Here is a 24092-nt window from a genome sequence, read left to right on the forward strand (position 1 = left end):
ATTATCTATGCTTTTGATTGCTACCCGAAAGTATAGTGCTAGGCCTTTTTCTTCCAGAGAGACTTCACTTTCATCTTGTCTATGCAGCGCAGCAACAGGTTCCATTTTAGATCGAACTTCTTAGAATAAGTATTACAGGCAGGGGATGAGTTTTTCCCTCTGACGACCACTTTCCCCATTTCTTTCAAAAGTTGTGCTTTTCGTTTCTTATCTCTCAGTGTTAAATGTTGAATGTTACAGTATTGCAGTAGTCATTGGAACAACTCCACAAAGAGCCAACTACAATTTACGTAAACACAACAGACTTCGAAGATTCAATATATTTTTATATTTTACAATACTGTACTGACGTAATGTCTTGATATAACAAATGCACAATTTCTTAACAATTAACCGACTTAAAATACATGCAATTAAAACTGGTACCACGTATAAAAAACACAGACAGGAAGTAAGCATACTAAACTACTGTAAGTAGCAGAACTTAGTTTTGGACACCAGTAGATTTGGAGTGATACCAATGAAGCTATACTGTACTCAATGTAAATATTCTATTAGAGATACTCCAAATATTATTATTTGGAAATGCAAAGATTATAATTTGTTTATGGTAACTTAACAGAAACATATACAGTTAAACTATAAAAATAATATTTGTAAAATTAAATTAAAAACATGTATTAAATTATTATTGAGGCTACTGTGTGACACCAAATAAATTAAAAGTATAAAATATTACAACTTTGAATAAGTAATTTGAATAATTAGTGGTTTAATGAATCAAATTATTTATAATTTAATTAATAATATTAGGCAAGCAGGAGAAATTTGTTTTTATTCATGGCTGTGAAATCAGAAATATCATCATAACTTGCAAAATGTCACTTTTCTTTAAATATTTTACATCTGGTTTCAATCAGATTTACTGTAAAGCCAATTTACACAGACGAGCGGTAACGGTAAGTGGTAATTGTAAGCAGAAAACCGCCACATCAAGCAGGCTGCTGATTGGCCATAATCCATGATTACCGCGCAGTATTTTCACAAAATCTGTTTCTATCCCGAGTGGATTTCTGCTCAACTGCCCATCCGTTTCGCGTTTTGTGTAAATGGTCATAAGAAATAACATAGATTCTATTTTTGCGTTTTCTGCTTACCGTTACCGCTCGTCTGTGTAAATTAGCCTTTAGAAGAAATATAATATTATTATATAACAAACGTTGCATCTAAGAAATAAATATAGATGATTTTGATTTAATGTTATTATTGAAAAAAACAAATAAATTGACGAAAGGAACATGTTAAGATTATTCTACCGCAGTTACTGCAGTAAGTAGACTCTTTATGCAATTATTTAGGTGAGGTGATAATTGTTCCTAATCTCTATTTATTGTCTTCCTAATCTCTATTTATTGTCTTCCTAATCTCTATTTATTGTCTTCCTAATCTCTATTTATTGTCTTCCTAATCTCTATTTATTGTCTTCCTTAAATTTGTATTCCAATCAGCGTTTCGATTTTTGTCTTTACTCAAGTATTATGCGTATGAAACGCCATGCGTGCCAAAATATTTGTATTCATACCAATGTTTAGTGAATCATTATTGTAGTAAAAAAAAGTGTAGTTACTGCAGTAACTACAGTTGAACGATATTAACATGATCCTTAAATTTATATAAAATGTTAAAATTGGTGTTTTTGGTGATAATAGACAAGTTGTATATACAAAATGATTGTCTTAACTAACCATCTACTTTCCCTTTGTACCTATTGAGACAAACTTTAAACACTGCCAGTTATTACATAGGACAAGAAATAAGCTCATAAGATATAAATCAAAGTCTTAATCGTCCTGCAATAAAATCTATTATCAAAAAAAAGGGGTAGTAATGACTCATCACATGTCTGTGATTAATATCACTGAATTGGGTCTTGCGTTCACATTAGACTTTCCAAGTCAGTATTACTCAGATGATCAAAATATGTTACAACTTGTATAAAACAATTTATGCAGTGTGAAAAGGCTGTTATGTAATATGACAAGCATTTTGACATTGACACATCAAGTCTTGAGTGCTCCTTCGTACAATAGGTTTAAGATAGGTGCTCAGGTGCTGTCTTTATTAACAATGGCCTGTCATTAAGATTGAGTAACTGCTAATTTCTTAAGATGATCCATAAATACCTGTAAACTAACATCATCAGTTAGCACATATGAGCCACCCTCCTAGAAAACAAAAACAAAATAGATGTTATATAAAAAAATTTATTAGATAGATTATCATGATTTTTTTTTTTTATTGTTGATCGTTTAAGTTACGGGGATCAAAACAGCTGGTAATCAATTCAACAATCTACCTACAGTAAATCTAAAAAAAATATTGTTGCAAAAAAAAAATAATTACGATACGATAAGATATATTACCTTGATACGAGTAATACATAATAATGTGATTATATTTTTATACATTATTACACATACATTACCATAAATCACATTTTGTTTGAATTTTAATACAATGAATGATTAAGTCCACAATTCTTAAAGGTGTATTGTCCCCCAAAAACATGAAAAATTAAGATAATTAAATCAGACTTTGAATAGGTTATTTTGTAGTTTTTAAAAAGTTAATCCCTTCTGTAAAAAAACAAATAATAATGTTTTCTCATATAAAATGACAAAATAAATGGTCAAATTCAACCAAAAACCATTTGGTTGGCAGCCAATTTGACTATTTTTTTGCTTTAAATTACAGTTTTTTCAGGTAAATACTTTTTTTTCGATTCAATTTTTGTTCAAAGTGAATAACTATTATGTGATATTAAAATGGCATATTCAACAACAAAAAATGTAAAAATAATTTGTTTGGGACAATACATCTTTAAGGAAAACAAACTGTATAAAGGTAAAAAAGATTACATACCTGGCCATATGCATACGTGTTGTTGTGTGTCTGTGATGGATTGACACGACAAAGCAAAAATCTAGCCTGTAAGCAAAGTTAATTTGGTTTTAGTAATTTCCCACGTAATACTATGTTTAATGAAAAATTAATCCATATCAAATCTGAATTATTCTTTGATGGTAAAATTAGATCATGGAGACAATAATGCCATGTATAATTAAGCTATAATTGAATAGCTTTTATGTAAATGGATTGGTTTAGTCAGAAGAACATTTATAATTGCATGTGTAATTTATTTTCAATAAAATTTTGTTTTAACAACACTTGACTGCAATATGGAACATGACGATCACTAAACACTGCATATAGTACTGTAAGTATATATTTATTATAAATAAATGTTTTTCACTGTAGTTTTACTTAAGCTTTATCTACACTGTGATGTGCCCATATATGGACATGATGTCATATCATTACCATATTTGGGAATATCACTATCATATTTGGGCACATTGCACTTTTTTGTCAAACTAGTTTAATAGTGTAGACAGAGCTTTAGGCTGTGTTTATACAACACCTTTCTTACTGTACTTTACATGCTTATTATGATATGCATGTATTGATGATGATGATGAAGATCAATCCCCTAAACTGAGCTGTTTATACATGAATGTTAACTGCTGTGTTATGAACAGGAAGGTCAGTCACAGCCAAACGTCTTGTCCACTGAGGCTACTTAAAAAGACTACTTCAGCTCACCAAACGGCCAAATCTGGCCAGTCTCAGGTAGCCTTTTCAAGTAGCCTTTCCAGGTGGTTTAGTAATGACACGAAATCCATTTCTGTTTATACAGCACGCCAACGTAGAACTGTGTTGATATATATTAAAGGATTGCATGGCGGATAAATGTTACTATATATATAATGGACAGGGTAGCGCAATATTTTTTCTCAAAACATTGGAATAACGCGATTAAATTCACCTAGTGGAAAACAGGCTTAAGTAATAACAATGATTTAATAATATTGCGTCACTTACCTGACTACCACCTTGTGTGCACTGAATATACCTTGGCATGGGAAATCTATTCTGTAAAATCTCTTGTGCATCATCTATAGGTGCTTGTAGTAACTGTTTGAAGTTGGCATGCTCTGGCTGGTCCTGGTACTTAGCTTTGAACCATGAATCAATGGTCTGAAAATAAACAAATCAAACAAAGTATTTATAATAGTAAAATATATGTTTACACTACAGTATATAATACAGTAGTATTGGGATACCCCTACTATTTAAACATCTATTAAAACATATCTTTGGAATGAACAAGGGTTAATATCTGTCTCAACACTACAGCAAACCCCTATCCATGTTATGCCCCTTTTTATAGGGTTCTACTGAATAAGATTATTTATACTTAAATAAATATATTAAAAGGCTACTAGGTTTGCAGAAATAATGAATCAATTTAATATCATTTGTGGCCGGGCCCCATGGGATTACATTAGGGTATACAAGTATATTTTGAAATAGTACCTCTCCATGAAATATAAGGATCTGGAAGAATGTGTCCATTAGAAGGATACGGTCTGGCATAATGCTACTGCTATCAAGAAGCACAGGCTGAAAAAATGAATAGACACACATTTATTTTAGCTTTTTTCTATTTATATAATGCATTTTGTACATATTTGGATTGGGTTTATAAATATTATTATTTGATGGTATGTTTTGTATTTTTATAAAGTAAAATCATGGTGGGAGGGAGGGGAGGGGACAATATATCTTTAAGAAAAATGCACATGTATTATTACGTATTTTGTAAATACCAGTAGAGAGCAGTATTTACTGAAAAACATCTTTTTAACTAAACTTTGTGGTGAGACCTCGTAATGATGGAGATATGTATTAAGCTCTGTCTACACTATCAAACTATATGACAAAAAAGTGTGATGTCATCGTGTCTATATTATATGAGCACATCACATTTTTTTGTCACATAGTTTGGTAGTGTAGACAGAGCTTAAAACAATGTGGGAAAATAAATCAAGGCATAAGATTCATCCATTATACTTACCTCAGTGCCTTTAAATGAGTAAGCATATAAAATTGGCTGAATCATGACAAGGCATTGTGTTAGATCTTCTCGCAGCAATAAATGTCTATAAAATGCCGTCTCGTCTGGGCTGTTGTTAAATACTTGTAAAAACTGTGACCTTCGTAAATGGAACATAAACTGTAAAAAAAATATTATAATAAAAAAGTTGATAGACGTATAATAGTCAGCCCTCTTTGTCTGAACTAGGACATAGAGTAGAGCCACAATCCTTGTGGTCAAAGTGACGAGATGATTTTAACCAGTAGGATTGTAACATGGACACAACAGGATTAAAAACAGGGCTTGAGGTGAACCAGTGTACCAGGGTAACCCAGACTCATTTCCGATAGATTGAATAGAAATAGAACTTCACTCAACCTTACCTGTGGGTAAAGAGAAAAATTATCAGCAAATTGAAACGAGTTGGGATCATCTTTATGGAATTCACCAAACTTCTGACAAAGTCGAATTAGATTTCTATCGAGCCAACGCAAAACGTCAAGTCCTTCTTCGTTTTCCGCTTTGTACGTCGCCATCCTCGCCATCAACACGCACGCAGCTTCTTGATCGAACCCGGCAGCGATGTGTTGTATATTTGTTGCGGCGTCGGCCCAACTAAAAATATTTATATTTCTTGTTATTTTAACATAATTCCAAATAAACACACATTTATGACAGAACAAAAAATGTAGTTTTAGGTTACTGTCAAATATCTCAATATTAGACAATAGACTAATCATATTCTAAATATAGTGATGAAATAGTGTTAACAAAGTCCAAGTTGTAAAAAAAATCTTTAAACCTTAGCTTTACTTCGCAACTATAACTAATTAGCTATATAATATATAATAACCAATAAAATACTTTAATTGTTAATATTTTAATAGTTTCATATTTCATACTATAATGCCATTTATAAAAATGTCTTTGAAATAATTGATTATAAAGAAATTGAAAGATGTACTGTAACCGTCCCCCATCCCCCTCTTCAATCAACCACACACCCTGCTTCAAATAAACAACCAGCCTACAACTACCCTACAGTAGTGGTCTACTCTATGTTTACATACTTTCTTGCCAGTGTAGTGACTCGTACACGCCGCTGCCCACTGGAGTGCTGATACTGCGTCACGAATTGTACACATCCTCGTCCGCCTTGAGGTATAGGAGCCGAATGCTATAAATAGAAATACAAAACTGTCTTTTAAACATCCCCATTAATGATAAACTTTGTTGAGTCTCAAAGGTATCCTCTTAAGCTTGGTTCCCAATAGAGATCCAACACAAGTGATTTGACCAATCACAAGGGATGGATTATTCAAACAGTTGTTTGTGATTGGTCAATACGCTTGCATTGCATCTACATCCTTCCGTTACGTCTCTAGTGGGAACCAAGCTTTAATTGTAGTTCTACTGTATACATTAATATTAAAAAATCTAGTTATTGTAAAGAATAATTAATAATAATCTTTATGAACACAAAGATGATTAAGTTATTAAAAAGGAAATGAACATTAAATATTTGACTAGATAGGCCAAACTAATATGAAATATGATTTCCTGTGGTTTACTAAATTATAATATGAAAGAGATATAAATGAGGTTGGTTTATATGCATCACTTTCATGTTTATCTATAGGCAATCAGAAAGTATTGTTTCATTAAACAATAGTGTTTAATCACATATACTTAAAATACTCACATCAAGTACACTAGTGAAGTATATATTGTTGATCTACCAATAAGAAATCAACTTTCATACAATAAAAAGAGAAAGGGGTTGATACAGAGTGTATATAAGGACAAGATATACAGCACTGCTTTCTGACCAACATCTAATCTACTGACGTCAGCGTACACTGATGCTTTTGATTATTTAAATACACAATATATGAAGAGGAAATAACGAAAAACAGAATCATACTTGTATACAGACAGGTATGTTTTTGATATACTGTAGCTTTATCAAAAACACATTCAGAAAACCAGAATTTATGGAATACCGGGCCACTTAAGATGGAATACCAGGCCACTTAAACCAGCAAAGAGTGTCTGGTTTTAGGAGAGTTGGCTTCGACTGACAACCAAATTACGTAATGTTAATTCAATGTGTGCATGCGGAAATCTTGGGACGCCTCGACACAGTTTTGATGGTTTCTAGGTTCCGATGACCAAATTAATATTTTATTAGTGTGCATGTGTAAATTTAAGACCTAGTGCTGTTCTATCAGCCAACACTATGGGTACAACAAGTTATTATCTAGTCATATTTGACCATAGAATGAAATGCCTAGTGATTTAAAGATGTATTGTCCCCCTGAAAAAAATAATTCTTACAAAAATTTTTGTTGAATATTCCATTTTAATGTAACATAATAGTTATCCCCTTTGACAAAAAATTGGATCGAAAAAAAAATGTATTTACCTGAAAAAATGTAATTTAAAGCAAAAAATGGTCAAATTGGCTGCCAGCCAATGGATTTTTGGTTGAATTTACCATTTATTTTGTCATTTTATAAGTGAAAACATGATTTTTTTCGATTTTTTTTCTATTAAAGTGATTAACTAGATTAAAACTACAATATAACATATTCAAAGTCTGATTTAATTAATCTTCATTTTTCATGTTTTTGGGGGACAATACATCTTTAAGAGTTAGGATTGAGTTACAGTTAGGACAAATTAAACCATAACAAATTTTTAACTTTAAAATTGATCTGTTTACTTTATAATGTTTATGGTTCTTAGCCTCGGTCTTTTAATTTAATTGGGAATAGTGCACTTTGTTTCCATGTCCTGAATCCCAATGGAATTAGTGTTTTACTTGTTGGGATATCCATTTAACTCGAGTCTAAAGCTCTGTCTACACTATCAAACTTTATGTGACAAAAAAATGTGATGTGCCCATATATGGACATGATGATGTCACATCATTCCCATATTTGGGCATATCACTATTGTATTTAGGCACACTATTTTTGTCAAACTAGTTTGATAGTGTAGACAGAGCTTTACTTCTCATTTCAATTTCATGGATATGTTGTACTATAATGTTTAATGTTGTTTATATTATACTGTATGTACTAGTTATTCTTATTAATGTACAAATCAATCAACACCATGTATATGTTTTTTTGTTGTATTTTAGGTACTGCAAGAAAATTAATGGCAGAACTTTCCAACACCAGCGAATCTACACTTGATGAATTCAAATTCAACGAACAGTTCTTATCAATACAATTTATACTATTACTGATCATTGCAATAGTTGCGATACCGGGAAACCTATCTCTCACGTTTGTGGTAGCACTTTCAACTCAGTTGCACAAGATCACATTTTTCTTATTAGCTCATCTCGCGGTAATCGACTCAACGTTAGTACTCGTGATTCTAATGGCGCATTGGAATCCAACAGACACGATCAAACTAACGTGGTGTTACATCATCGGCCCCTTAGTTACGCTATGCTACGGGTTAAAAAGCTGGAATCTTGTGCTTGTATGTTTTGATCAAAACATTTGGATCAACAAGCCTTTGAAATATTATCAGAAAATAACGACCACAAGAATTTCCATTTTTGTATCGTTAATCTGGTTCTTCATGATCTCTGTTACATGTTTCCCGCTTTTGATTGGTGAAAATTACATATTTCACCCTGATATACTACTGTGCACGCCGCATCCAAATCTAAACATTCAAGTCATTAATATTTTGTTGTGTATTGTAATACCGATTATGATCGCGAGTATTTATTACCTACACGTAGCGAAAGAAATCTTTAAACGAAATCAGCAGAAAGTTATTATTTGCAATGAAGTTAATTGTAGATATGTACGCCATAAGACTAACTTTAAGGTCATCAAATGTCTACTACTCACAGGGGGTAAGTGCAACTACTATTTTTATTTACATTATTTGTTAGTCCGCCATTCCTTTAATATCATTGAAGATGTATTGTCCCCCTGAAAAAATAATTCTTAAATTTTTTTTTAATACGCCATTTTAATGTCACATAATAAATTATTCACTTTGACAAAAAAAATTATTTACCTAAAAAAACAGTAATTTAAAGCAAAAAATTATCCAATTGGCTGTCAGCCAATGGGTTTTTGGTGGAATTGGTTGAAAATAAAATAAATAAACATTTTATAAGTGAAAACATTATTTGTTTTTGTTTTTCTTTCTATGGAAGTGATTAACTTTATTAAAACTACAGAATGATCCATTCAAAGTCTGATTTGATTAATTTTCATTTTTCTTGTTCTTGGGAACAATACATTTTTAATAATTTATAAAGCAGCTAATGATGTGAAACCTGTACGCTGTACATATTATTACCCCGGCCATTTCTTGATCATAAGGAAACATACTTCCATAATGCAGCTAGTCTAGTAATCAGTGCAAAGATATTGACCTTACCAGGTACCTATTTGTACACCTGGGTGGAGAGAGGTTAATAAGATAAATATCTAATGAATGAAAGCAAGAAATCGCAAAAAAAATCAATGTCACGTTGCGTGCAAACCGTTCGTCGTATGACGCTAATAATGTTTTTCTTCTCTACAGGGCTATACATTGCTTGTTGGATTCCAGTTGTTTTCACGTCAGTTTTAACAATGACAGGCGTGTCCGTTTCTCAATACATACAGTTGATTCTTCAACCCATCACTTGTATAAGTATTGCGATTGTACCTGTTGTACAATATAAGTATAACACTATTTTGCGCCGAGTTACTTTACAACTTTATCATCGTTTAATACCAACATGCATACTGAGAAGAACAGAAATACCGAAACGACGACCAGCAGTTTGTATCGAGACTGGAAAAGTTAACAGTACAAGACATGAACAAAGTACATCGTTTTAACAAAAGAAATTGGGGAGGGGGGGGCCCTATTTATATTTGGGGTTAGGGTGGGGAGGGTTGTTTATATTTAACTGTTTTGCTTCAAGATATCTAGGAACATTTTTGAAGCTTGAATGTGTTTTTAAAAACATTACTGTCACTGCAGATAAGTAAACTGTTTTCACTGATAGACCAATTCATTATATTTATATTCGTTCTTACACAGCACTAATTGTACAATTCTAAGTGCTTCACATTATTACCCCGGTCAATTTGGATCAAACATGTATGGAAACATACTCCCATAATGCAGCTAGTAATCAGCTCAGGTTTGACCTTACCAGATACCCATTTGTACACCTGGGTGGAGAGAGGCAAACGTAAGTAAAGTATCTTGCTTCAGGATACAAGTAATGCGACATGAATTGGATTAGTAAGTAGTAATCTAACACACTGCGCCACACGCCCTTACATTTAAAAAATCTGAACCTGTACACTTACAAACCAAGTATTAAATTGGATCCCTTCTTGAGGCTTTATACTAGCCAAGCATTCAACTTATACAATTAGTAATGCTAATTTATAAACTATACAATATGTTCAAATGTTAAAATATGCTCAAAACTTAATAATAAACCCTATATATTCTAAATTAAATGCACACATACCTGGTTTACAACTTCAAAAAAGATTGCTACCGTAGAACTAGGATAGAGACCGCAGAATTTCCACTGACACGTACCTCCCATACCAATCTCAGTGTCAGAGACACAAGGTCCCTTAAGGTTACTGGATATACAAGGTCCAATGGCACCAGACACTTTCAATTCCCTTGAAGTCTGTACACATGATAAAGTCAAATCAATAATCAATGTCTCTATTTTTTTCCCTCATTGGTACCCTGCTACTTATTATTGTTATATGTGCAAATGTTTTGTTGAAAGCATAGCATAGGTGTTTAGCACCTGTTTGGTCTTTCCTTGCCCCCTTTTATAACTGTTTTGTCTTCTTTGTAATGTATATGGCAGAAATTGAATAAATAAATAAAATAAATTATAAATACAAACTATATTGATAATAGATTCTTCAAATAATTGAATTCAAATCTCTTATCTGATTTTTTTTTTTAAGACAGTGAATTCAAATATTTATATTTTGAGGAGGGGGAACCTGGCAAGAGGGTTATCTTTTAAGAAATGTGATTGGCCCTAATGAACTGACCTTGACCTCCATTGTGGCACCAAAAGCCATCTTAAATTCTCCTTTAATGTCTTTAGCAAAGACCCTCTGAAATGTCTGCTTGAAAAGTGACGTGTTAAACGAATCACCCATTACCATATGGCCTCTGAAACAATACAAAGTACAAATTCTTCAAAATCTGTATACAATACTCTAAACAATAGAGGGTGCTATATAGAATATTTACAATACCTAACAATAGAGGGTGCTATATAGATATTTACACTACCCTACGCTCGCGCTAACCGCTCGCCAATTCGCCAATGGCGACTGGAGTCTCCATTTGGCGAAAATAATTATTGCCTCGTTCGCCAAATAGGCGAAAATACATTTCCAAGCCTAGGCCTAGCCTGGTCGGCGTGACTTCTTATGGGAGCGAGAATTCGCACACTTCGGTACTTTTTACCACCACAGCATTTTATGTGACGATGTCACGATCGCCGTGTTCATTTTTTTAGTTCTGTTTAAACATGCGCAGAGCGTGCCTCGATGACGTTTTAATGACACACAGTTAATGTGATTGGTTCGTGGCCGGCCGTCGTCGACGTGATGATGAGCGAATAAAAGGGGAAGTCCCTATTCTTCGACGTAGAAAATGAACTTCGAGAAGAAAATATAAACAGAAACATGTGGACGAATACTTCCGTAAACGAGGCTGTTCTGTTATTTAAAATAGGGAATTTTAAATTTAACAAAGTAATTACCTCAATAGTATAATGTTAACATGTTTAATTTTATTTCCCTTTCGATTATTCTAACCGAAAGTTGCGCTTTAAATTGAATAGCTAAGAAACAGCGTATACTACAACGGCAACCCTGGCCAAACCGCGTTTCGGCCGCCTACATAGAATGGGTTACGGCCGCTGCATAGCAAATTCAAAGCTTCTTAAATTTCTGCGGTACATTTGTTCCTAACGTACTTGTTTTATATAATAGATTGATAAATATTCCACTTATTAAATATTTAATAAATCGGTAAATAAAATTGACGTTTCGAAGCAAATATTCCATGATGAGAGGCGACATTTTTCGACATGCCTCGTGTGCGGCGAAGACTAGTTCAGAAAATGGAACAGTCCACTGCGGGGGTTATCCAATCATTAATTAACGCGCTAATACATGCATACCATGCACATTGCCTGGGCGACAGTAATTTAGTAATAAGCGGAGAACTAAATCCCCCGTAAGGAAAATGGTAAACACTGATATTTATGGTAGGGATTATTTTTTTCAGTGGTTGGTCTTGTTGGCTTCTTCGCACGAGGTCCACGCAAAGTCAAATAAAACGATGTGGTTTATCAAACAGAAATATAAATTAGCTTTAATTCAATACTAAATTAGCCAGATTTTGATAATGAGAAAGACTCAAAAATTCAATTTTTATCGTTAAAATTGACATATGAGGCGGATGTACATAATAATAATAACCGATTTACGTATCAAAATAAAGAGTATTTAAAGCCTGATAACATGCAACAAAAATTACTCCACCACCTATTATGGACCTCGTGCGATCGGGTGCGAAAATGGGTAGGTGTTTTCCAAAGTTATTTTTAGCGCGCGGATTTCGGCTCGCCGGCTTTTGTACCTCATTTTTAACTCGCGTTTTCTATTAAAATATTTAATAAACATAGATTAAAAATATATAAAAATAATCCCTTAAACAAGATCTTTCCAGGCATATAATTTTTATTCTCATAGGTACATAAGAAATAGTATATTTTTAACTTCAAAGACACGTCACTTTTTGAAATTACACGAACGTGTTAAAATCGCGGTAACGAAAATCAGCTTCATTGGGATACCTAATAATAATAATATATAAATGTAAAAGAAGTAAAATAACAAACAAATACATGCATTATTTATTTAATTAACATTTTTGCGAATTTTTTTGTTTTTTTAAATTTGGCTAAAGGATTTTCAATTTGGCTAATGTTTTTCAAAACCTTTCGCCATTTTGGCGAACGAAAATTTGACCTTAGCGCGAGCGTAGCTACCCTAACAAAAGAGGGTGCTATATAGAATATTTACAATATCTAACAATAGGAGATGCTGTTTACAACAATACCCAACACAATAGAGAGTGCTATACAGATGTTTACAATATTTCATATTTTAACACAGGGGATAGTTGAACAGTGGTTGTTGTTTCGTAAGGTATATATTCTATTTCAAAATAATTTAATGTATTTACCCGGTGTAATTACTACAGAATTTCAATTCCGCTAAGCCTGTCTGATCCAATGAACATGCGTACACATCAATGGTGTGCCCGTTATTAGCTGCTCTAGATGCAAGAGATTCATAATGCTGGAAAGATTAAAGAAATCAAAAAGTGTTGAAGTAATCCAATTGATGTACAACTTCTAGGACTCTAGCCTCTTCTTTTAAATAGAATTTTTTTTAATTTGATATGTTTATTTTTTTGAAGCAGAAGTATATTTATTATTTATTTTTGTCAAATGTTAACGTTTCATTTGAAAGAAGAAGAAATAAATGTTATTTGAAATGAAATCTTATTATAAATTATACAACTGAAGCTTTTAAATGTATGATTTTTACTAAGTGAATGTTGAGATTGATTCAATTTATCTTGTTATTTTATGCCTGAAAATTTGGGGGCAGAATTATACCTCATCAATATGATATGGTGAAGTAATGCGAGATAAAATGTTAAGGCTTGTTAGGCCTAACAAACTTCATTTCCAAAATCTAAGTTGTGTTAGATTCCAGGACTCATACCTTGCATGCTTTTCTCATATACTTTGCATTGTCTTTGTCAATATCATGATGAGACCGAATCGGTGCCTTCAATTCTTCTCCAACAACAATACCTGGGCCTTGAGTAGCTGGCCCTCCCATAAACAGCATTATACGTGCGCCAGAATTGGGAAAGGTGCACTAAAAGATTGAAAAGATTATTAAATACAAAATTACTATATCAGTCAACTTGCCCAAAATTTGGACTGGCCGAATATGACCTGCTCAGATACAGTGTCTGTATTCTTCCTAAAGCTCCGACTACACTATCAAACTTTATGTGACAAAAAATATGATGTACCCATATATGGATATGATGATGTCATATCATTACCATATATGTGCATATCACCACCATATTTGGGCACTTCACACTTTTTTTGTCAAATTAGTTTGATAGTGTAGACAGAGCTTTAGGTGAAAGTAGCCACTGACTAACCAACAGAAAAAGACAGTGTTTAAGGAATACTGTAAATGGTTGGAGAAGAAAACAATCTATATTGAAGAAATTAAATATAGTTTACCTCCAAAAGTCCAACAGCAATGGACAGTGCAACACCAGTTGACCGCAGAGGGCGCTTTCCTGAACTTACAGGCCATGGATCTCTCTGAAGTTCTCCAAGAAGGTCAGTTAAGTTCATGTCGCACTTGTGAACAGGTTGCAAAAATCTAAATGAATCAAGCAGATTTTATTATTATTGAATCATGTATTGTAAAACCTCGAAAACAAGCCCATGGATGTCCTTTTGAATGGCTTGAAATTATCAAACAAATATGAAACTTACATAGTGCATAATAATAGCATCTAATATAAAAAAAATCACAAATCCAGGCTGCTGATTATGATATTTTTGTCAGTGTAAAAAAACTTTACTATACAAAGACACGATTCAAACACTGAACACTAGTTTCTATTTCAATTTACAAACTCCAGAGATTATACTGTACACACACCATTACACCCAGCCACGGACATGCACTGGGACGTCAACATTTTTGCATTATGCTCTCCGGTGTGTGCAAACGCCATATTTTTGTGGTGTGAAAGGGTGTACAAAAGGGTGTACAATGATTGGAAAGTATAACAGAAAGTATTACTAAATATGGAATAACTAAATATTTTGAAAATAATTATATATTCATATAAACTTCAATCTATTCAAAATAATAATTATTACTGCAAAGTATAATATGGATTAATTATACCAAATCACCACATTGATTCAAATCCACCATTTTTCCCCCTTTCTTTTATAAGTCAAATTGGCTTTGTGTCATAATTACAGGGTCACGGTTTCGGTACTGCACCGGCAATAAACACCGCCAATGTTTCGCTTTTCACGACTATCCACACAGCTATGTGCCAATCGATATGTGCGTAGCCACGTGAAGATGAAACATTGACGTTAAATTTGCCAGCGACAGACCAGAACCGTGGTTAAAACAAAGAGATTCAAGAACAAAGTATAGTGATAAAGATAAAAACAGACACAGTAAAACAGATAATTTGCAGACTCTTTAAGTGTGATATTGAAAAGAGGCAGAACAATATTAGTTGCACAAGTTTCGAGATGGCAAAATACAATAAAAATTTGCTGAATTTGGCTGTATTTGATTTGACAATTTTGTTAAGCATTTCACAATCACAGATTACAATTAAAAAAAGCAAAGGTTAAACTGCAACATAACGAAAAAAACATCAGAGTATTTTTAATATACATATACAGAGCTTTTAGATAGCAATAAAGCTTGGTTCCCACTTGTACTTAGCGCAGTGTAAGTGAATTGACCAATGACAAGAGACATTTCGGATGATCCATTACGTTGTGATTGGTCAAATTACTGTGTGCGCACTGTGTGAGCCAAGCTTTAGTGAAACAATGCCAACAACGACAAAGAGTTAAATATGATTCGAACCTGTGTGGTGAATGAGCCCAGTTGTCAGGCCTATGATAGGTAAAAAGGTAATACATAGGGATCAATAAGCATACAGTTTTAGGCTTTAAAGTAAGGTATGCTTGCTGTCAAGTTTTTAAACAGTAACATACACATTTTTTTATCTAATCAAAAGAAAATAAATTTTTTGATAAAAATTGATAACTTAGATTTAAGAGGATATGTGTATTAAAGTAATAAATAAATTAATAATCAAAACAAAACCATACATAAAAAAACATTGTGTACAATATAATGATAAATATAAAAAAATAAAAAGTGTCCACCAATAATATAGTATATAATCTTTTATGAGGGTGGGGTTTATGACGGGAGTGGTGTGGAGGTGCGGGTAAAATATCAAAGAAACTACATGCTTATAAAATTGTTGAGCCTGGCATTAGGAAGTACTGTACAGTGTTACTGTTTTTTTTGGTAGCCTAAAGGCACAAAGGAAATGTGAATTGCCCGAAGTTTACACTAGACTAGTACAGTAAACAAATACTAACCTGTTAAGAGGGCTTTGCTGAGTCTGCTGTGCCCCTCCTTGTCTCTGTTGCTGGCCCTGAGCTTGCATTTTTCCAATCCCCAACATTTCTTGAATCTGTTTTGCAGTTAAATCCTTTGTCCCGCGAAACACATAACTTTTCGAGCAACCATCGCAGCCAAGCTCGTGCACCTGGACCATTCGCCCGAATGTGATTAGACCGATGAGGGCGTTTGGTGGAAGTAACGACAAGGACATCTGAAGAGATTCTTTCAGAGCCTGAAGATCTTCATCATCCATGCATGTGTCCAATACAATTAGGAATACTAACGGGTTCACTTGAGCTCTCTGCGTAGAAACAAAAGGAAATCATTTTAATAACAAACAGGCCTTGTCTTTTTAGGTGTGCTACAAATTTGCACTCCTCATATATTCAGGTGTGCTGTAGGTGTGCTGTTTTTCGTGTGTAGAAGTTTACCAAATTTAAGCGTTGTTGTAAATCGCACTCATCAAGGGCAGTTTAGGTGAGTGATCGCACTCGCTCGCCTTAAAAGACAAGGCCTGGTCAAACATACCAAGGCTTCACATAATTGTGAAGAGTTTTTCGATTCTTTCTAAAAATTCAACATCCAATAGTATAGAGTATAAATTAATTATTTATTTTTTGTTTATTATATTGTTCAAATTTCCACTATTAGGTAACACACAATACACATCAGCATACGACACACTTGGAAAGCAATGGTATACCCATCTATGCTAAAATGCAGAAGCTTTCTTAGTGCAAAAGTCATGTGACTGTATTCACCATTCACACTTAGGCTAAGCGAAACACTTACCCTCAAAATTAAAAAAAATCTCCTATAAAAGTGAATACAATTTAGGGGGAATACTTAAATATTTATTAAGTTAAGTGAAATACTTAATATTTAAGAGAAATATCTCACTTTTAAGTGTGATTGGTGTATAAGGCCATAGCCCCTTAACATACTGTAGAGGCTACTCAATATGGAAGGAGGGGAACAGATTACAAGCAACAATACTTACAGTCAAAGTGTATTCTATAGTTGAAAACTGTGGGATCAGTTCTGCTGGTTGATGTTGCTCTGTGATGCCTTTATATTGAGGAGGAAACTACCAATTGAGAACAAAATTATTCATAAATTTTCTAATTCATTTTCCATTCTTTGTAATAAATAAAAAAGCTGTTGATATAAAGTTTGCGGTACACCACATATATTTAGTTTAGGAAAACACTTTTAAAAACTAAAAATATGTGGTATTCCTTAAAAAAACCTTTGAGTATAACTAACACTCTTACTTACCTGGTTTCTTTGAAAGCAGAAATTACAAGTCCATAGCTTGGCCCTATAATCCACCTGACTGTAAATAAAAATAATTTCCTTTATTAACTTGTTTACTGTGATTTTAACTGATTTTTGTTTTTTGTTACCATCCATTAAATCATAATGGAAAACTTATTTGACTTACCACAATGGATTAAGGATAGCTCTGCACGTTGAACGACTACAAAGAACTGGGTCATACTGAATAGGAGGGAGGTCAGGTCGTTCCTTTAATGGTGTATAGAGGGCAGATAGTGGTACTACCATTCTCGTGGCTTCTAGCCTACTTGATGGCCAAACGTTCCAGCTGAGCCGAACTCCATCACGATCTTCGTTTTGTTGTATAAATTCTTGATATGTGGTGGTAGCCATTTTTCAAATAACCTGGTGGTGGGAATTAAATTATTATTATTCAAGCTTTTCATGACAACAACATACATTACTGCTGCTGTCCACGTCAATAGAAATTACTCAAAATTCCAACATTCAGTTTCCTGTTATAAAAAAAGTAAATGTTTGATTGATAGAAAATATACTGTGTGTATTATAATAATTAAGCATAAACTTAATTAATAGATAAATGAGTTGTATTAAGTCCATGTTTAGTTTACAATGTATACTTTTCAATAAAATGCTAGGCTCAGGTCGTCCCCCACAAACGGATCCAACGCCTACGCATTGTATCCTCACCTCGATGCCATACACCTGACTTGCCGTTTTGATAGAAAAGCCGGGAGGTGGTAGGCCTAGGCCTAGACTAGCTACCCTTATATTAATAACATTACCTGAATAGAATCAATTTATGTAGAATTCAGTAGTCGCTACTTACAATTTCAGTCAATTTGGAAGTCTATTTATATGATAATACTGTCCACGTCAATAGAAATTACTACAAAATTCCAACATTAATTTCTTACAGTCAGCAGTTCATCATTCTTGTTTTTTGACACGCCGAATTAACAAAATCTAGCGCCCTCATTTGCCACGCGTACTTTAATTTTTGTATGGAGCGCCGCGATAGCCAAAAATGTATCGTTATCCTGTTAAAGTTAAGTAGGAGGAGCTATTATTAACATTATGTAAATTGACGCAATTAATTGTATAAAGCTATGCGAACGTTTTACTAACGTTAGAACTATCTGAATAATATGATATGTCATATCATCATCAGCTACCGTGATTTGATGTATTCATGACAGTATCATCAGTAAAGGTACCGAATGGGATGTACCATTTATAGTTGTGCTTATAATTTTATAGACCCGGTCTAGATAACATGTCTACTCATGATGTGTGAACCAGGTGTTGGAATTGCTTTCTCCGCACGCCACCTACCACTAGATGTGAAAACAAACAACAGGATGACTTAATGACCTTGACTATTTTTACGCGCAGAAGAAGATATCCCTAGAAATTGATAACTTAGCATGCAAATACAATCATGACGACCCGCCCGAGTTTCATAGCAAATTAAACAAATGTTGTGAACTCATAGTCAGCTAGTACAGAGACTAGGCTACGTAAAAACTACGTCATTAGCCATATATGGACACACGTCCCCATTGTAGGTCCATGGGACCACCGAAGGTGTCCTTGAAACTAGATAGCTGGATTATTCCTCTAGAACGCAACGCAAGGACGTAAGCAAGTAAGTAATTTGACCAATCACGACACGATAGATCATTAACTGTTTGTCATTGGTCAATTCGTTTGCGTTGCGCTTACGTCATTGCGTTACGTCCTACCTAGTGAGAACCAAGCTTCAATACAATAGCCCGGGTTTAACTGCATTCATTATCATTTGTATAATGCGCATGATCTCTCTAATGTGGTTCTCACTAGAGACGAAACACAAGTAACGCAACGTTGACCAATCACAAGCGATGGATTATTCGAACTGTCGCCTGTCATTGGTTAACACGCTTGCGTTGCGTTTACGTCCTTGCGTTACGTCATAGTGACAACCAAGCTTTACGTGAATACCAGCGTCATTTACGTACGGTAGGTCATTCAAAATAATGAAAACCGTAGAGTGAGTTCCATGTCATTTGTAAGCTCTATTATTCCTTGACCATTGTATTATTCCTTGACCATTGTATTATTCCTTGACCATTGTATTATTCCTTGACCATTGTATTATTCCTTGACCATTGTATTATTAACAGAAACATACATGACACATACTATGTTCACGTCACTTTAATTGACCTTTCAACAAAATATTTTTAGCGAAATATTCAACTCATCTGATATATTTCATTGTCATAGTCGAATACAACAGAATGCACAACAACCAATTGCATAATAATTAATTAAAAAAATAAAATCAATGAAAGAAATCTTTTCACATAAAAGCAATACATTATTTTTACTGTTGATCGCCCGTATTTTCTTGTATAAATAAACTGTGCACATGTAGAGCTTAGTATTTATATTACAGTTATATACAGTTTGGTTTCATTTGGCACTCAGTGTAAAATACCATTAATTTATAAGTTTGTATACTATCGTATCTATTTAATTATAATACTGGTTTTCAACCATAATAAGAGAGGTATACAATTAGCTACCGTCTCTTGAAAGTAGAAATAAATGTTTCTGGTGGGCGAAAAAGCGGAGAATCCATTCTTTTAGAAAGGTCTAAATACACTTACGGTATAGTTAGTTCATAAACACAAGTTTAAAATGTTTGCTTGAATCGAATATTAGTGACAATCATAGACACAGTTTATTACGAGGATGTTTACCCCGAATATGTTTTTATACATACGTCCGAGAATATTCACGCAATAGGCGTACTCTAAAACCTCGGCTAATCTCAGAATAATGGTTGTCGCGTGTCGTCTGTTCAATCATACGAAACACATGTTCTTGCCCATAAATGCAAACAATTTTTACCGTTTCGGCATCGCAATTCTTTTCACTTTATATTATGACGTATCACTATGTACTTTTGAACTATCTATATTTTGTATTATCCCTAAATTCATTATTGTACCTGTACCATCGCACATTACGACGGTGATTCCGCAAGGAATATTCGCGATCCTATGTTTACTTTGACAATACGATGCGCACGGCAACGGTATATTGTGCAAGAGATCACCCGACCACATGTCAGCAAGAATGATGCACTTATTCTCGGTATCTGATGCCACGATCACATCCCCGGAAGACACAGCAATAGCGTCACAACCGCCCTCAAAGCCATGACGAAGATCAAATAGTCTTATTGCATTTCCATGCACATCCATCACCTGGATTCTACGATTCCCTGCGTCACATACTAACAGCTGCTCTTTCGCATTCAAGCACACGTCACTAGGCCATCTGAATTCACCAACGCCAGTTCCTTCATGGCCTATAACCCTTTTAGATCGACCGCCAGAAAGGGAGAAGACATGAATGCAGTTCAGTGATTGATCACTCACAAAAACCTCACCAGAAGAACTGACAGTGATGCCACTTGCTCGTGACACACCGTCTAGAATGACAGACTTTTGTAACTCCCATGATTGGTTATATACATGTAACCTATAACCAATGTTTGTGGTCTTGCTAGTGGAGCAAATGAGGTAAATGCTCCCCTCACCATCGGTAGTTGCCAAAGATTCTTCGAATCGCTTAGCATCAGTCGGTATGTTCCGGACATGAGCCCCTTCCAGATTAAACTCAATAAACCGTTCATTTTCAATGTTGTCAAGGAGAAACAGTTTACAACCTATTCCAACAACGTCTGTTATTCGGCCAATACCTTTGATGTCCTTCAGGATTACCTGGTAGACTACCTTCGACGTCTGCTCCTCTATCAAACCATTCATGGAAGAAAATATCTGATAGCGACCCATCTGTGATGGCTTAAATAACATTTGCCGGCCACCCTCAATCATGCAGTCACTCATGCACGGGACACGGATATCTTCGGGGCCAACACATATGGCATGCAGATCAAGTGTCTTGAGTCTAAAATCTACGACTATTTCATCCTTGTCATTGACAAATAGAAAGACAAGCTCCATGACATCACCGAGTTCAAGCCCTTCGATATTCCTCGTCCGGCTTCCAAGAGTTAAAACGTCTATGACTGCGATTGCTGGTTCCTTTGGACAATCTTGTAAGTTCACTGCCATTTTGAAGCCCCCTGGAATATGAGGTTTGAATTTTACAGAATAAGATCCATTTAGATTGTCAGTGACGTCAACAATCTTGACAAACGTTCCACCAGGAGCAGCTATGTTTGCCCGCAGGAGAAGTCCTCCCATTCTACATACGCCTCCAGCATGAGAGGGTCTAACTTTAATTGTGACGTCAAACCCTCGAAGAACGACTATAGGAACCTCGAAGCTAACTTTACCTGGTGTGATGTTCATAATAAGTTGTCCAATCTTAGCAGTTCCTAGGAGTTTTTTGATTTTATCAACCTCAAATGGGTTGATTTCATATTCGATATAATGCTTGGTATGCAACTCAGCTTTGAAGTCTTCCCTGATGATGGCGTCTAGGACTGGCTTCTCTGTCTTTCTTGCCAATTCCATGTCAACATCATTAGACTTTATGATCGGTAGAAAATAATCGATTATATCTGAATGTCTTTTGCTCATTAATTTAGCTCTTTGTTCTTCAGCTTCGAGTTGTTGCATTGCCTGTTTCCTAAACATGTCAACTCGCAAAGTTTCTTCGCGCTCTAGTTTTGTCAACGCGTCACGTAAGTCCTGATAGAGAGTTTCTATGGCAATGACCGCCTGATCTGCATTACTGTTGATAGCTTTCATGGCAGTCCTAATTTTACCCTGATATCTAGTCGCTGGCTGGTGCTTTTTTAATGCCACACTTACTATATCATCCAACTCTTTCCTATGTTCTGACGCAATGTGTGTGAGCGTTATGACGTCATGACCATCGCCTCTGTGACGTGTCTGGTGACATATTGAGCATATTGGCTCTTGGCATTTAATGCCTTTGCAAAAAAGCAACAATTCTGATTGAGGATGGAGTGAACAGAAAAATAGATTCTGGTTATCTCGGAATACGTGATCTGGACTGTGAACGGCACTGTGCATTTCTCTGCAGTTTCCGCATTCTGTGCATTCGTTACAAGACGAGGATGAATTCGGGCTGCTTTGGCACGTTCGCTGATCGTTGTCACCATTCACTGGTGTTCTAACACCCTGATGATCATTTGACAGACCATTTTGAGAATGATATTCCGAATGTCTTTGAGTGGTTCTCAAAATTGATTTTGAAATGTCAAATTTGTTTAAAGCAATCACAGATAAGGGTTCCAATTCTTGGTGGTGATTGTGCGAGTTCCTGGAATTCGTGACGATTGCTGTAGTGGAAGACATCTTCAGCTTATTAAGAAGAGTGCAATCTAAAAGAAAAACAAAAAGAAACTTTTATCAATTTAATTAATTAATTAATTAATTCAAATTACAAAAAAGCTATAAATCAAGTTATAAAAACAGTGTGGACCATGATCTTGTGATGTCATAATCATTATCATTTTGGTCGTAAACGTTTTTAATTCTGTATGGATCTGATAGGCTTGAACATACGAGTTGCTGGTCGCAGAGTGCGACGTATTACACCGTAAGTTCTTTACATTCAATCAGAACTCAATTATGTTAATATCTGTCTAGTATAATTGTGGCTTCAATTAAAGATTTTAGATTTATTCTACGTCAGTAACACCTTGAGGGCTCGCAAATGTACTATTAAATAAACATTATGCAGGCACTGCAACTAGCAGGGATGGTCGCTTTTGTTAATAAGGTACAAACGAGAAGGCAACAAACATAAGACTCTCTTTGCGGTTCTGGTCTGGATACATGAATAAATAATGTAAACGATATATTGTATACATTTGACACACCCTTCACCCCGTGTTTAAATTTATATTTTCACTTATGTTAAACATGTAAATATCTGGAAGTTGTATCCGGCAGTGGGGAAAGTCGTACTAAAAAGTTTAAGATGTATTGAAAATCCTTTTGTATTTTCTGAACAGGTAATTACTGTATCGTTATTGTTACTGGACTATAATTTTTCCCGCATCATTGGCAAATTCTGTAATACAATGTCACATATGCGTCACATGTGACACCTGTATCATAGGTCATAAGCCTAACCTGACCTTAACATTAACACAACACAGGCGCACATGTGACACTGTGTTACAGAATGTATCTATGCTACTCTCTACCAGACAATGCCATATAGATACAGTATACTTAAACGTTTGAAATAATTGTGTTGTATTGATGCACAAGTACTTTAGACGTCTCTTTTCAATATCATTGTGTTGAATAGCATGTTTAACTGAATTACGGTATAATTGAATTAAGCTAACTGCATTTAGATCTGAATTTACCTAGGATCCCTGACAGTTTATGGGAAAGTGTTTGACAGAATTAGTCCATTATCGATTCACAATTGAGTCCTGAGTTGAATATGGCTAAAAAGATGTGTTTAGTAAT

At 34.5% G+C, this 24092-nt stretch overlaps 1 protein-coding gene across 2 annotated transcripts; it reads right to left on the reverse strand.

The window, feature by feature from the left end:
• Positions 1–311: 311 nt before the first annotated feature.
• LOC144852108 (protein transport protein Sec23A-like) lies at positions 312–18562 on the reverse strand. 2 transcript variants are annotated; one of them, XM_078709817.1, is made up of 18 exons: positions 18446–18562; positions 17762–18000; positions 17596–17653; positions 17318–17404; positions 16293–16618; positions 15766–15795; positions 14373–14517; positions 13831–13989; positions 13283–13398; positions 11068–11191; positions 10515–10685; positions 6070–6176; positions 5383–5614; positions 4979–5137; positions 4438–4524; positions 3943–4098; positions 2923–2988; positions 312–2225 (listed from the first exon to the last, which is right to left on the reverse strand). In XM_078709817.1, exons 2-18 carry the CDS (start codon positions 17986–17988, stop codon positions 2139–2141), a joined length of 2337 nt encoding a protein of 778 aa, XP_078565943.1. In that variant the 5' UTR covers positions 17989–18000; positions 18446–18562; the 3' UTR covers positions 312–2138. The 2 variants fall into 2 exon arrangements, with proteins under 2 accessions (XP_078565943.1, XP_078565944.1); XM_078709818.1 differs by lacking the exon at positions 15766–15795.
• Positions 18563–24092: the final 5530 nt, after the last annotated feature.

This window comes from Antedon bifida, chromosome 9 (genome assembly GCF_963402885.1).
Source record: "Antedon bifida chromosome 9, ecAntBifi1.1, whole genome shotgun sequence".
In the NCBI taxonomy this organism is placed as follows: Eukaryota; Metazoa; Echinodermata; class Crinoidea; order Comatulida; family Antedonidae; genus Antedon; species Antedon bifida.

Excerpts from the sequence above, each read along its gene's own strand:
- LOC144852108 (XM_078709817.1), bottom strand. The coding sequence starts at position 17,988 with ATGGCTACCACCACATATCAAGAATTTATACAACAAAACGAAGATCGT. Across the intron at positions 17,405-17,595 it reads TCTGCTTTCAAAGAAACCAG|TTTCCTCCTCAATATAAAGG; the intron begins GTAAGTAAGAGT and ends CTCAATTGGTAG. Across the intron at positions 2,989-3,942 it reads GCACACAAGGTGGTAGTCAG|GCTAGATTTTTGCTTTGTCG; the intron begins GTAAGTGACGCA and ends CTTTGCTTACAG.